At 40.0% G+C, this 14,608-nt stretch overlaps 1 protein-coding gene across 10 annotated transcripts in view; it reads left to right on the top strand.

Moving 5' to 3' along the window:
- Positions 1–14,608, top strand: part of MYO9B (myosin IXB) — a 77,787-nt gene that overhangs the window by 6,275 nt on the left and 56,904 nt on the right. For all 10 annotated transcript variants that reach the window (XM_073324214.1, XM_073324210.1, XM_073324212.2 and 7 more), the window contains one exon: positions 8,363–9,256. In XM_073324214.1, coding sequence (XP_073180315.1) covers positions 8,420–9,256 — 837 coding nt within the window. In that variant the 5' untranslated portion in view covers positions 8,363–8,419. The remainder of the gene's footprint in view (positions 1–8,362; positions 9,257–14,608) is intronic.

Raw genomic sequence — 14,608 nt, 5'->3', positions numbered from 1 at the left:
GCACCATAGCCTTAACTCTGCCATCAGATTAATTTAGGTAATAATGCATTATCGGCTTTTGAAATAAACTTGTGTCCAGTAGAACATCTTAATTTTGCTGAGTTCAGAACTAAGCTGTGCATCTGAGTATGATTCAGAGGAATTGGATGTGTGGATTGTATGTGATTTGTAGGGACTTTGGGGCCTGGGCAGAGTGGGGCTGTGATGCAGGGGCTTGAGGGGCAGTAAGGAGCAGAGCAGGTAGTTGAGAGGGTGAGGAATACCTCCTCTGCCTTATGCACCACTGAGCAGCAAAGCTGAGGTTGGGGTGAGGATAGGGTGAGGTAAGGAGCATGCTTGCGCCCTTTTTATTCTGCAGCCTCCCCTACTAGAGTCCAGCTTGTTCTGTGTTAGGAAGCCCATGGCAAAGACACTTTGTCTCTTGGTTTCCTTGATGACAACAGCTAAGAAAAATATAATAACATTTAGCCATCATATACTTCTTTCAAAAAAAACTTTGATGGTGTTTGATTCAGAATTAACTAAAATTACAAGTGGAAAATTACAAGTCTCAGAGCATTAAAATAAAGTTATAGTGAATCCAATAAAATCTTACATTTGTATGTAAAATATCCAGTAAGAAGGATTTCAAGTTGCTTAGACTTCTCAATCTGCAGCTGATTGTAATATGAAAATTTGCAAGAGAATTCAAGTTTGTTTTTATTGAAAGTAGTAGTACACGTTTGGGAAGCTCAGTGTTAATTTAGGGGATTTAAACCTTGCTTTAAGTGGAAAAGCTCAGTGCAGCCTTGGAGTTGTTGGGGCACCTCTATAATATCCTCTCTTATGGGAGATGGAGAATTTCTCCTTTTCAGTTTAAGAAACAGCCCTACTGTCATAGTCAGTAATTGCATGTTTCTGAAGCAAAGACATAATTGAAAATTGGTGTTTCACATTACTCAGGGACACTAGTATCTTGCAAAGTCTGTGGTTTGAATTAAATATTACTGAACTGTATTTGACTTTGGAGATCAGTCATGTATTGTTGCTATTTTCATGTTGAAAAATACATGACCATGAACACTGCCAAAATAAAATCATAAACTTGTTATTAGGAAAATATAGTACATTGCATGAGATATATGTATTCAGATAACACATTAGTCTGTGTGGATATGCAAAGCTGCCAGTTGAAGTAAGGCTATTTAGTAGTCTAGAAGATACACACAATAAACAAACAGGCATGCATGCAAGCTCTGAAGTGCATGCACATCTTACTCCTGGGGAAATTCTGCACCAAAAATAAAAAATTATGCATACAATATTTTAAAATTCTGCATATTTTGTTTATCAAAATAACACAATATAATCACGCTGGTTTCAATTACAGTATTTTGGTAACTTATTTAAACTACAATGCAATGGATGGAGAATGGGAGTGGGGAGTATTGAAGAAAATCCCCAAACCCCCTTGCCTAATAAAATGTAGCTTGGTTTGACCCTTTATTTCTAGTTATTAGTCAACAAATATATGCAGCCATATGCTCAGTGTTACGTCATAGGCAACTGAAGAGCAAGTGATGGCTGGGGAATCAAACTCACAATTTATATTGGCTACTGAGCATCTGCAGAAAGGTCAGTAACAAACAGTTGATGGAGCACATTTTGATAGGAAATTTTTTCAGTCCAAAAATTTAGTTCAGTTCTAATCACTAAAGCACCGTAAACATTTATAAGGCTGTACTGTCCTTTACACCACTCTGGCAATGTAAAAGAGCCTTAAAACGTTTACACCTGTTTTATACTACTGGGGGAATTCACAAAGACAATGGGAACAATTCACTAAGCAGGCAGGCTGCTACATTTGCTCTGCCTGAGGAGGCAGAGCCTGCCCCATGCCGGCCTACCTCAGAAACACCCTGATACCCTGCCCCTCCATGCTGAGCGTGCTGCAATAGCAAGCAAGAGGGACAGTGTCTCTCACACACACGACTGCCCAGTCCCCCGTCCTCCCCCCACAGCAGTGATTTTCGTCTCCACCGGGTGCTCCAGTTGTCCAAACCGACCTGCCTGCACTGCCAGGGTGGGGGTGTGTGACCACTCTTTTGGCTTCCCTTTGTTTCCCCATCAGAATTCATTTTTCTGTAGGGAAACAAAGAAATCTGTGGGGGACATGCATTCTGCGCACATACAGTGACGCAGAGTTCCCTCAGGCGTAGCATCTGAACATACTGATGAATCTCACGCCCCCCACATACACTTTTCAAGCTATTAGCTGGTAACAGTTTAAATATTTGACACACTAAAATGGGAAGAAAACAAAAATCTGTATCAGAACACAAGGAAGTATTTGAAAGTTTTAAAAAAACAAAAACAGGAGGAAAGGATGAAGTTGAGTGTATGCGCTGCAAATGGTGTGGCCCAGTTATTAAATGTAAATATTTATAGGCTAATGGTTCTAAGTCTACAATAGTAAACTGTTTATTCAAATGAAAAGTTTCATTTGGAGATTAGAGACACATTGTTTTCTTAAACCCAGAGGAGGCATTATGTTTTGAGTTCTGTTTTAGTTCTTCAACAACCACACTGAATTCCACTCATCAAAGCATTAATCTACTGAATACTTTTTCCCCTGTCCTTCCATCCACTAAAATAAACCCCTATGTTTACCCAGAAAAATTAATAGTTTTTTGCACTGATTTTCACCTGTTTTTGTTGTTGTAGTAATAAACACAGATAAATTCCCAGGGAAAAAAATAAATAAAATAAAACCTGAAAACTAAGGGCCCTAAGGATGAGGCAGTCCAAGTGTACATGGAAATGAAAAGAATTGAAATATATGATCAGTTCTTCCTGCACATTTTTGTTGTAATGTTAGCTTTCCCTTTTAGCTTCAGTATGATTCACTGGATAAATATGCAGCTTCAAATTATGGCCTTATTTAAACTAAACAGCTACCCTGTGCTGGTTGAGGCACTGTCCTGTTTTCCAGTAGCTTACCAGATCGTAAAATAGTGTGTTCTTATGTACTTTACAAAACATAATTGATATTATTGAGGCTCAAGAACAGTTTGAAACTATCTACAGAATTACTCATTGAAATTTGCTTGTTATCCTACTTTCCCAACTCCAATGTCTTCCTCTTCACATTGTCTGTCTGTGCAAGAAGAGAATATTAAAAAGTTCATGCTAATTACTTGGTAAAATTAAAGCATGTTGCTTCCCCTCGCTTCCACCCAGAGAGAATGATTGGTGTTCTGGGACGTTGCTCTTCTCCAGTGATGTAAATGACAGCTACTCCCTTCTTCTGTGATGGAGTGAATGAGACACTCTCATGTTGAATAGGTTATTGTTTGAGAAATCTTTAGTATACTCAGTGCTGAGCAATTTGCATGTACTTAGCATAAAAATGAATATTGGGTTAAGCGGTGCTCCTTAACAAACTGATTATATTCGTGCTACTTGTAAGTATTCTGTTAATATTCTGTATATCATATCGGCAGAGGGGAAGGGTAATGAAAACTGAAACAGAAAAAAGAATAGATTTCTTGCACTCCCTGTCTGTCTGTATCCATCCGTTATCTCTTGTCATATACTTAGATTTTAAGCTCTTTGGGACAAGGAGTTTTTGTTCTGTTTGTACAGCACCTAGTACAATGCGGTCCTGGTTCATGACTAGGGCTCCTTGGATACTACTGTAATACAAATAATAAAAAATAACATTGCTTGGGTCATATGGTAAATGTCCTACTTTAAATCAATGAGGCAATCAAGAGAGGCGGAAGAAGATAAAATTATCTGAAAGTCTGGTTTGGTTTCTATTGTACCAGCCTAGAGATCTAGTAGTTCTCCAGTAGTACATCATGAATTCACTTCTGTAATGTACTCTACTAGCTCTAGCAGACTGCTTAGGCATACTATTTCCGTCTGAAATTCCAGTAATAGCCTGTGGCAACAGACATTCATCTTAAGAGTCTAATTTTCTTCTGTGTCCAATGTCTCTGCTACAGCTGACCTCAGGTTTATGTAGCATTTAGAGCCCTGTTTACACTGAAGCGATAAAGGTTCTGAACCAGCTTATAAAACTATTATAAGCAAATTCAGCACAATTTTTAAATATGGTTTACCTGACCAGTGTTGGCTAGTTTCTACCTAGTCTAGAACGTGTTCCAAAAGGTTATTTCCTCAGCCACACTGCTCAGGCCAGTATTTTAAAACCTCAGATAGGCCTTTTCTGCACAGTGGTGGGAGGAGACTATCTGCTTGGGCACTCCTTGGAGCTGTCATTGAGCAAAATATGAAAAAAAGCCCACCAAACCCCTTGCTGGGTCCAACAGGGCTGTAGGGTATATATCATCTTGGCTTCAGGCCTAGTTTTATTGAAATGTTTGATTTCTCCTGTTCAAGTGATTTTAAATGTTTATCCCAAGAGAAATGTATTTCAGCCTCGAGGTTATGATTTAGTATAGTTTTTGAACTTGTAGGCAGAGAAGTCCTCAGCTCATTAACCTGCCAAATCGTGGCCTTGAGCTGTTGGGGTGAATAGTGGAGGCATCTTCTGCTGGGATCTGTAAGCAGATTGATGGGTAGACCAGAAGATATTTACATCTTGTTTTGTTTAATGCCTATTGCTTCACAGAACATCCATGTTCATTTCTGCTTTGCTTTTGAAGATTTCGTGAGACTACTTTAGCTCTTTTTAAAGGGATACTGTCAAGGTAATTAGACCTAACAATTGATGTGCTTTAAAGTTTCTAATTTTATGACACTGCACTGAGGTTCTCCTCCTGTTTGTATCTGAAGTGGATTATTGCAACGTTGCATTTCAGACTACTCCGAAGTGAACTTTAACAATTAAGTTTTAATGGTTTTGGTCACCTTCACACAAATTATTGAATACTTTCATCTGGATTTTTCAAAGGCAAATCAATTCAAAAAGAATTCATTGAAAGCTGGGTATCCAATTTCCTTAGAGTCCTTTGAAAATCCCAGCCTTTAATATTAAAATAACCTTTAACATCAATATTAAATAACTCTCTAAATGTTTTACGTGAGGCAGCTGATCCACAAGGAGGAAGAGGGCCTCTGAAAATTCAGCAGTGTTAAAATAAAGCAAACCGCATCTGGATTTCGTATTTGGTTGAAGTGAAGCAACCATTATGGTGACTCTTCCTATTTTCTCCTTCAGTGAATGTATGTAGTAATCATGTTACAGCAAGTTCTTTTCACTGAAGGCTCTGTGCCCTAGACTATCCCAGTGAGGAAACAAAACTGCGTTGTCTGTTTGATGTCCCCTAAAGCAGATGCCTGTGATGACTGTATGTACTGCAAATCTGTGTCTAGCATAAATACTCTCAGGTTGATGTCTACCATCTGCATGTTGCTTTGTCGGTGATCAGCCTTCCCCAGGATGGGAAATATTTCTTTCCTGTTTCTCAGTCTTGGAAATCTCCTGAGCTCAGACCACCAGCTGTCCCCTAAACAAGCAGTATATTATGTTATAATGGGCCTCTGTCTTCCATGAACAGAGCTGAGACTACTAGTGTTCCATTTCCCCCAGCAGATATCCAAGACTTTAGTTTTGGAAAATGTGATGGATGAGTGAAAAATGTATCAGACAGCCTTTATATGAGCTAGTAGATGAGGTTGGGTAGGCTTTATCAACAAGGTCAATGCCTAGGTAAGAAAAGCAGCCTCCAGCCACCTTCAGCAACTGGGAAGTAGAAGGCTGCTGAGGTTTCTGTGGGAATGCTGCCTCTGGACTCTGCTTGGGTCCATCTTTCATACCAGTCTCTGGCTAGTAAGTGTCTGAAACTTCTCGCTGCTGGAAGAGAGCAGAAATTCTGTGATTGGGGAGGGTCTAAGCTACTCTACTTTTTTCCCAGAACTGCCTGGCTGAGGAGATAAGATGAAGTGGTCTTTGTCACTCTTTGTCGTCTGTAGCTTTAGTGGTTTTTTGAATCCTCTTTTCCATGAATAAGTCCAGGGTCCCTTCTGCTTTTAGCTTTCCCAAGCAGCAGTAAGGTGAAATTCTGTTTCTTGATAGTGTCACTGCTGACTGGGGTTCTGAGTAGCGGTGGTGAAAGTAGCAGAGTCTTGTAAATTTTACTTTGCTGTTGCCTGACAAAGCTTCTCCCGCTGACATAGCTACTGCCTCAGGGAGGGTGGATTAACTACACTGACAGGAGAGCTCTCTCCCGTTAGTTTAGAGCATCTTCATTAAAGTGCTACAGTGGCACAGCTGCACCAGTACAGCTGCACCAATGAAACATTTTAAGTGTAGACTTGCTCTTATGTAACCCCTTTAACCTTTAAAGAAAGAAAAGGAGTACTAGTGGCATCTTAGAGACTAACCAATTTATTTGAGCATAAACTTTCATGAGCTACAGCTCACTTCATTGGATGCATTCAGCTGTAGCTCACGAAAACTTATGTTCAAATAGATTCGTTAGTCTCTAAGGTGCCACTAGCACTCCTTTTCTTTTTGCGAATACAGACTAACATGGCTGCTACTCTGAAACCTTTAACCTTTGTGGTTGAGTATCTGCCATGAGTCAAAAATCAGTGATAATTATAGATTTAAGAAATGGATGGGACTTCCTGAGTCGTCCGATCCAACCGCCTGTGTGAGTGTTACAACAAGCCTCTTAGAAGTGATAGACTTAATTTTTATGTAGAATAAGGAACCATTCTGCAGGGGATCATATGGATTAACCAGAGAAGTGCCATTATTTGTCCCACTGTTTGTGGTTCATTCTGCCTCCCGTTTGATAAGGATGAACTGAAAATAATCTAAAAAACTTGCGTAACAGAAAATGTTTCAGAAACTCCTGCTTCTACACAGAATTGCTTAGAAATGAAGTTCTCCATTCTTAGACTATGTTCAGGAGTGGCAGAACTGTCGTGTGCATCTCGGGAGTAATTCATTGACCGCCTGTGGTGGAAATGCCAACAAAATAATGTTTCCAACTCACTGTAGATCTTATTTGTGGAACCCTTTGGCCTAAAATTGTCTGCCATTGAAAATGACTGCATGTTAATTTATAACTTGAATTGACTTTCTCATATTGTACTATGTTTTGATTTAACTTGTGACTTGTATTTGGGTCACTTGTTCAAGTATTCTGTACTTTCCACAGTATGCATCCGATGAAGTGAGCTGTAGCTCACGAAAGCTTATGCTCAGATAAATTGGTTAGTCTCTAAGGTGCCACAAGTACTCCTTTTCTTTTTGCGAATACAGACTAACACGGCTGTTACTCTGAAACTTGTTCAAGTAGCATCCTCTGCGTATACTGTTATAGAGCACCTTAAATTGAAGAGAGCAAAGATAGAGCTTTATTGTCCATCTGCCTAAACGGCAAGATTTCCCTTAGGAAACTGCTCTCCACTTAGAAGTTAATAATAGAGGTCACTGAACTCAGTGTACCACAGTCATAATGGTTTGGACTTGTTGTGTGACTACCCATAGAACATAACTAGGTGGAGGTTGAATGCCTGATGAAGCACCACACTGAACGAAGGACAGTGATTCAGAGTGGATTGCAAATCAGAGGAATACAGACCAGCATCTTTTAACTTGGCCACAAAAAGGTGTTGGTTGACTTCCATAAGATCTGCTCTCTCTACTCCCATGAAACTGAAGCTCAATTGCAGGGGTCCAGTAGGGATTGAGGAGGGGAAATCAAGGTAGTGGGAATCAATGACAGTACAGGAGCTTCATGTATGAGGAACTTGAATGCAAATGGGAGGAGAGAGATGAAGCAATAGTTAGAAAGACAAAGGTAAAGGAATGAATAGGGGGTTCTTTAGGTGTGGAATGAGAGTTGTGAATCCCAGATGAGCTAGTTACAAAATTTATCGCTGAAATGTGCTACAATTTAGACTAATTTTAGTTGATCACTTCCTGAAATAGGAGGCGAAAAGCAAAAATACACTTTGGAGCATTAAGGGTGTGGTTGTTGGTTGATTGATAGTAATGAAATTAACTCTAAATTGTGTTTCTTTTCAATAATTGTTGTGAATTTTATGAAAGAAATAGCCACTGTGCTTAAGTGAGGAGAGAACTATCTCAGGCTGGAAGGAACAGCTTGTGAAATCTAGATGCTCAAACTCTTTCCACCCCAACCTCTGCCATCTGAGTCTCACTCATAAAGAAAATCTTTCCATTGCGAGATCCTAAGTAAAAATGGGCAGTTTGTTTGAAATAACATCACTGATGTTCAGGAAAACACCTTACTTTCCATAAATTTGCCTGTGTAATAACTTCATCTTATATTTCAGATAACTTTTTATTTTTTGGTTCAGTTGCTTTTGTATTTCAGGGAAACCGGTTGAACAGGATACCTTTAAACATCTGACTCTCTTCACTCTCCTTTTGCAGATAATGGGCACTGAGCAACAAGCTGGGGCGGTATGCTGAAGTCAGGTTGGGGGCAGAATGAGTTTAAAAGATGCTGGAAGTGCAGTTTGCCAGGAGAAGGCGGCCTATAATCTTCATATTTACCCCCAGCTCTCGACAGAAAGCACCACCTGCTGCAGTGTGACTGCAACTAAGGACAGCACCACTTCAGATGTAATCAAGGATGTGATACATATTTTGAACTTGGATGTTTCAAAGCATTATGTGCTTGTGGAGGTGAAAGAATCGGGAGGTGAAGAATGGGTACTTGATTTGAATGACTCTCCTGTTCATAGGGTTTTGCTTTGGCCCCGCCGTGCTCAGGATGAGCATCCACAAAACGATGGGTACTACTTTCTTTTGCAAGAGAGGGACACTGATGGGACCATCAAATATGTCCATATGCAATTGGTGTCCAAGGAGAAGGATGCTCGACGATTGGTTGAAAGGGGTTTTCTTCCATGGCATCAGGAAGACTTTGATGACTTATGCAATCTCTCCAATTTAACAGAAACGACACTCCTAGAGAATCTCAAACGCCGCTTTCTAAAACACAAGATTTATACGTATGCAGGAAGCATTCTGATTGCCATCAACCCCTTCAAATTCTTGCCCATTTATAACCCCAAATATGTCAAGATGTACGAGAATCACCAACTTGGGAAGTTGGAGCCCCATATTTTTGCCATAGCTGATGTGGCTTATCATACAATGCTTAAAAAACACGTTAACCAGTGCATAGTCATTTCAGGTGAAAGTGGATCTGGAAAAACTCAAAGTACAAACTTTTTAATTCATTGTCTCACCGCACTGAGTCAGAAGGGGTACGCAAGTGGTGTGGAGAGAACTATTTTGGGAGCTGGACCAGTACTGGAGGTAAACTTAGGCTGAAATGTTTCTTTGCACAAATAACTTTTTAAAAACTTTCTGAATAATTGCTGGTATGTGTCATTTTTAGGGAGGATTTTGAAGGCCTTTCTCCTGCGGAGGCATTGAAAATCCAAGTCTGTGTTGATCTGCTACTTTGAAGACAGATTTTTAAATTATTTCTGTTTTTAATCTCTAATCTTTCTTTGCAACTAACTTTCTGCATAGATGAAATAGACCATTTAGTCCTCTTTTGAAATAGGCTATTTCTCTATGTTTCCTTTGCAAGTTATATTCTCGTCTTCAGAGATGTCAATTTTGATCAGTTATATTTTCACGGCCAGAGCTCAATGTGCTGGGGTGAAGGATTCATTGGGTGTCTCTCATTAGGACACTGTCAGTATTTGAGTCTAGGGTCAAATACAACCAGTCACTTGGTTCCACTGAATAAGGAATACAGTGAATGTTTTCATAAGTAAATAGCTCTCCATTGAAATAGTTACTGCTCTGAGTCTATTGGTGCTTTTTTGCATGGTGAGGATGTCTTTAGCCTTTCCATTGTGAACTCCCTTTCGCGGGGATTTACTTCTCTGGTGTAAATGTTTGCTTCAGGCAGAAGCATGTTCTCAGCTGGGGAGAAATTTTGATTAACCCGTAAGAGTTCTGAGCAAATTCTGTCTTAATTACTACATCATTTCCAGCAGAAGGAAAGACAACAACCACCAGTCTTATACAGGGGTGTTAGTGGATTACAGATTGTTGTAATAAGCATTAAATCCAGTGTCCTTATTAGGGTGGCCTCTCATATATACCTGGAATACTGGAGATTCTGGTATTTCTGGGAATGATGTGGGAGTGATCCCATCCCTGTCAGTGTGATGTGCATGTAGGGTCACGCCACATGGGGGCGCCATTTGGAAGATTGTGTCATCTTGCCCCCACTGGTGTGACCATGCGCATGGTGTGTACAAGGTCATGCTGGTGGTGGTGGAGTGGGGCACTCTCCATTATGGCATCCCTCATCAGATACTGCATAAAACCATATCTGGTTTTGTCTCAGTGCTGGATAGGGAACAAACATTACAAAAGCAGAACAATTCGTTTAAAAACCAGATGAGGGGCCTGCCTGGTCCTTATTGAGTTTATGATTTTTAGTTTCTAGAAAAGTTATGAATTTAAGCTCCCACACTCATCTTTTGAAGGTGTTGTGCAGGTTTCCTTTGAGGATGAAGGCTGAGAGGTCCGATATGGAGTGATCACTTTGTGAAAAGTGTTCAATCACCAGTGATAAGGGTTTTTTGCCATATCATTTTTCAATGTGAGTCACTTAGGTGCTTTTGAAAATTTTACCCATGATGCTTTACAGAACAGGGAGCACATGCAAGCATTTTGCCTTGCTTTCTGCTACTTGAAAGCAGAAGTAGAATTTGAGGTTTGCTAGTTGCTGGAGCTCAAGTTTGCAGTTTAGAATAGAAAACAGGAAGGGGTCACTGTGGAAAGCACTATTCAATCAGCTGATCTTGCTGTGTCTGATACCATTAACTCTTTTGGACTCTAATTTGCAAGATGTGATACAGCATAATCAAATCAGATAGAGGGGCTTGAAATCACATGTTATATTTTGCCAACTGAATGAGAAATGCAAATACTCCAAACTTCACCAGCTAGATTTGTAATTATCTGTTATGCAATAGAAAATGAATGCTGTTTTATTCAAGCATTCTTAGGGCATGACTACACTTGCAGATGTAGAGCGCTTTGAGTTAAACCAGCCTTCGGAGAGCGCAGTAGGGAAAGCGCTGCAATCTGTCCACACTGACCGCTTCAAGCGCACTGGCGTGGCCACATTTGCGGCACTTGCAGCGGCATTGGGAGCGGTGCATTATGGGCAACTATCCCAGCATGCAAGTGGCTGCAACGTGCTTTTCAAATGGGGGGATGGAGTGTGTTGTGTGTATCTGAGGGGAGAGAGAGTGGGGTTTTTGGGGGGCTGAGAGCATGTCAGCATTCTGTCTTGTAAGTTCAGACAGCCGCAGACCCCCCTCGCCTCCCTGACCCCCCCTCACAGCATTCCACATTAATGGTTGCTTTGTCTCGGAGCATATAAGCAGCGGGCTGTCAGAAACAGAGCTTTCAAAGGGCATTTCCGCATTCCTACAGCCAATTCCAAACAATGACAAGAGTGGCCACTTGACTTAAGGGGATTATGGGATGTTTCCGGAGGCTGATCAGAGCGCAGGAAAGCAACACTTCGTTCACACTGGCGCTGCGGCGCTCCAGAGAGGGCACAGCAAACGTTATTCCACTCGCCAAGGTGGAGTACCAGCAACGCTGTAGCCATGGAGTCAGAGCGCTCTACATGCCTTGCCAGTGTGGATGGGTAGCGAGCTAGTGGGCCCGGGGATCCTTTATTGCGCTGTAACTCGCAAGTGTAGCCAAGCCCTTAGAAATTGATACACCTAACATGGAAGTCTGAATCATAAAGAACCACTCCTAGCTAAAAATATGAGTAAAGATTGAAACCTAAACTTGGGAATTTTCTAAATAAACCTTCACATAAAGAAGACATTTCAACATATACCATCTAAAATTTAGGATTTGATAGTTTCTTTTTATGAGTATTTCAGTCAAGAACTTTTCTCATGCTTTAAGGGTCTTTGTCCATCACACATTAATTCAACCTAAACTCCTATCTGGGGCTGTACTTTCGAAAATCCCTTTGTTTGCTTCTTAATAAAAGTAACAAAATGCAGTACAGCTGTATCCCAAAATGTCTTGCGGAGCTGAGCACAAGTTTGTATGAAGGGCGCTACTTATCAGCTTGAAACTAAAAAGGAGGAAATAAAGCATTCATAGATGCATGAAAGTTAATAAGGCAGTACAATCCTGCATGTAGAGAAGTTATGGAGGCACCTGTGACTCTAACCAAGAAATATGAGTAGGGTTATGTCTGCATATGGGTTAGGACCTATAATTCTCCAAGAGTTCAGCTTGAGTATCAGTGGGAGCAGTGAAGGTTTGAAGTATAGACAACTCACATTTTTACAGTAGGGTTAGATAACACGGTAATAACTGTTCAACTCATGTCTGCGCTACTGCCTCCATTATTATCACAGCTGGAGCTGATGAAGTGGAGAATTATGGGTCCCAGTTTTCTTAGGGTAGATGTCCTCTTAGTGGAAATTCCGATTCTGTTAAGTGATGATGAATACTTAAGTCAGTTGTGAGTTTAATAGGAGAATGCAATGAAAACTTTGTAGCAAACGTTCTGTCTTACAGAAACTGAATTGTTCACAACCAAAATGTCCTGTTTCAGAGTTGGTGATTTGGCTACAGTGAGAGTCACTTGGGCTTTTCATTTAATAGAACCAAGCACAACAAGGAATCTTCCTTTGAAAATGAGTTTTCCTGAGGATTTTTGGGGCAGAAGAATACTTTGAAATGTGTTTTAGTCATTTGGCAATACTCTATTTCGTTTTTGCTTTATATTTTGAGTCCTCCTAAAATGTGAAAGACTTAACGTTATTGAAGTCTGCTTGATTGCAGTAAGACTATAAGAGCCTTTAGGTATTGGCTTAGAACTTCCCCCATTTTTGGTGGCCTCTTATTTTAGTGATACCTGGTTGCCAGGCATCTGCTAATGGGCTGACCTTTTCATAGAGTTCAAGTGAGTCATAACAACATTTCTCATATAACGTAAAAAAGGTGAATGGCGGCATAGTACTGGCAAGTTGTGTTTGTAATTAAAAAAAAAAAATCATATATTTTAAGAATAGCCTGTCAGGAAACCTGAAACTGCACGTTCTTTGCTACGTGAAGACTAGTTAGCCAAAGCTGGTAGCTCAGCTTTCCTCAAATTAGTGGAAAGTGTTGAATCATCTAATCATTTGCTCAGAATAACCAGACTCTGGAAAAAATTATAACCACAACTACACCTTGCCATGGGATTAATTTAAATGCTGCTTGAAATCACCTTCTCCAACTTCTGAGACATTAGATCTGCCAAAATGATTCATAGATGTCCTAGTTAACTATGAAAGATATTGTATATCAAATAAATCAAAAGAAGAATCAGTCCTGGATTAATATAGACTTAGCGCATAAAAGATCATGGATCTTGGAAAACTAAGGTGGTCAGAAAATAGACTGCTGTTGCTTATACTTCTGCAACACTTGACCAAAGGAAATACAGCTTGGGTCACTCTCTGGCATTCTGACTTCATGCATAATTTTAGCAAGGTCTTTTTTCTGCTACAGATGATAATAGTATAGCAATCACATGCAATATCATAATAGACATGAAAAGCATCTCTTGTTACGCTGTAGCTTCCACATGTGTCTGTTTATGTATGGGAAATTGTCAGGTGCCACAATGGAACATTCTAATAAAATCTCTAACAGTAACATCCCTGGGACGGGTATTTTGTTGAATTTCCAGCTTCCAAGATGTAATTTTTAAAAGCTGTTTAAAGACTGCAAGGGGACCAACTGAACATTCAGGATATAGTAGCTATCTTAGTAATAGCTGCTAGAGAGGAAAAGCTATTCAACTGGAGTGTTTAGTGCTAAAAAATGTAGCCAGCAAGCTGCTGAATAAACTAGGAAGTAGTTTGGGGGCTAATTGAAAGCTTTTTCTGCTTAACTCACTTTCTCCCTCTTCATAACTCCGTCTTGAGCTCTGAGAATAGTTTTCTGTTGGTGGTGTTTGCCCCTCTTTTCTGGGACAGAACTCACCTGACTCTGCAACTTGCAGGCAGCTTTGCCTAGGTAGCTTTTTTGGAGTTTTCCTGCCAGCTCCTGATCTAGAAAAATAGATTGTGAAGACTATTCATTTTCTGTGGAAGACAAAACTGTAAAAGTGACCTAATCTAACAGAATTCCTCAGGGAGAAAAAACAGACTGAAATATTTTCCTCCTAATTAAGTGATTTGCCACTGCACTGCCCTTGTTAATATATAAATGCTAATAAAACACTGTAGTTAAAATAAACTATTACTTTTTTGGACTGCAGTAACACACTGATTTCAGCATATTTGTATTAGGAGATTATGGACTATTTATCATCCAAAGTGCTTTTTCCTTCCCCTCCCCACTCTCAAATTGGTGAGTACATGTGTGAAGATCATTTTAAAACTGTTTTGTGCTAATCTGCAAGACACTGGTTTGAAGGCAAATTTAAGAATTCCCAACCTTTAGACTGGATATGACCCACTGTCTGTCTGATGAATCACCAGTGTCTGACGTGTTACGGGGATCCACCCAGCAGCGGTAGTTGATACCTTTGGGAGTCACTTTTTCTTTCTTTTTCTTTCTTTCTTTCTTTCTAACAAAGGAGGGAATGAAAGAGAGGTAAAAGATGGT

This window comes from Lepidochelys kempii, chromosome 25 (assembly GCF_965140285.1).
Source record: "Lepidochelys kempii isolate rLepKem1 chromosome 25, rLepKem1.hap1, whole genome shotgun sequence".
Lineage (NCBI taxonomy): Eukaryota > Metazoa > Chordata > Testudines > Cheloniidae > Lepidochelys > Lepidochelys kempii.
This window is presented reverse-complemented; position numbering and strand designations above follow the sequence as displayed.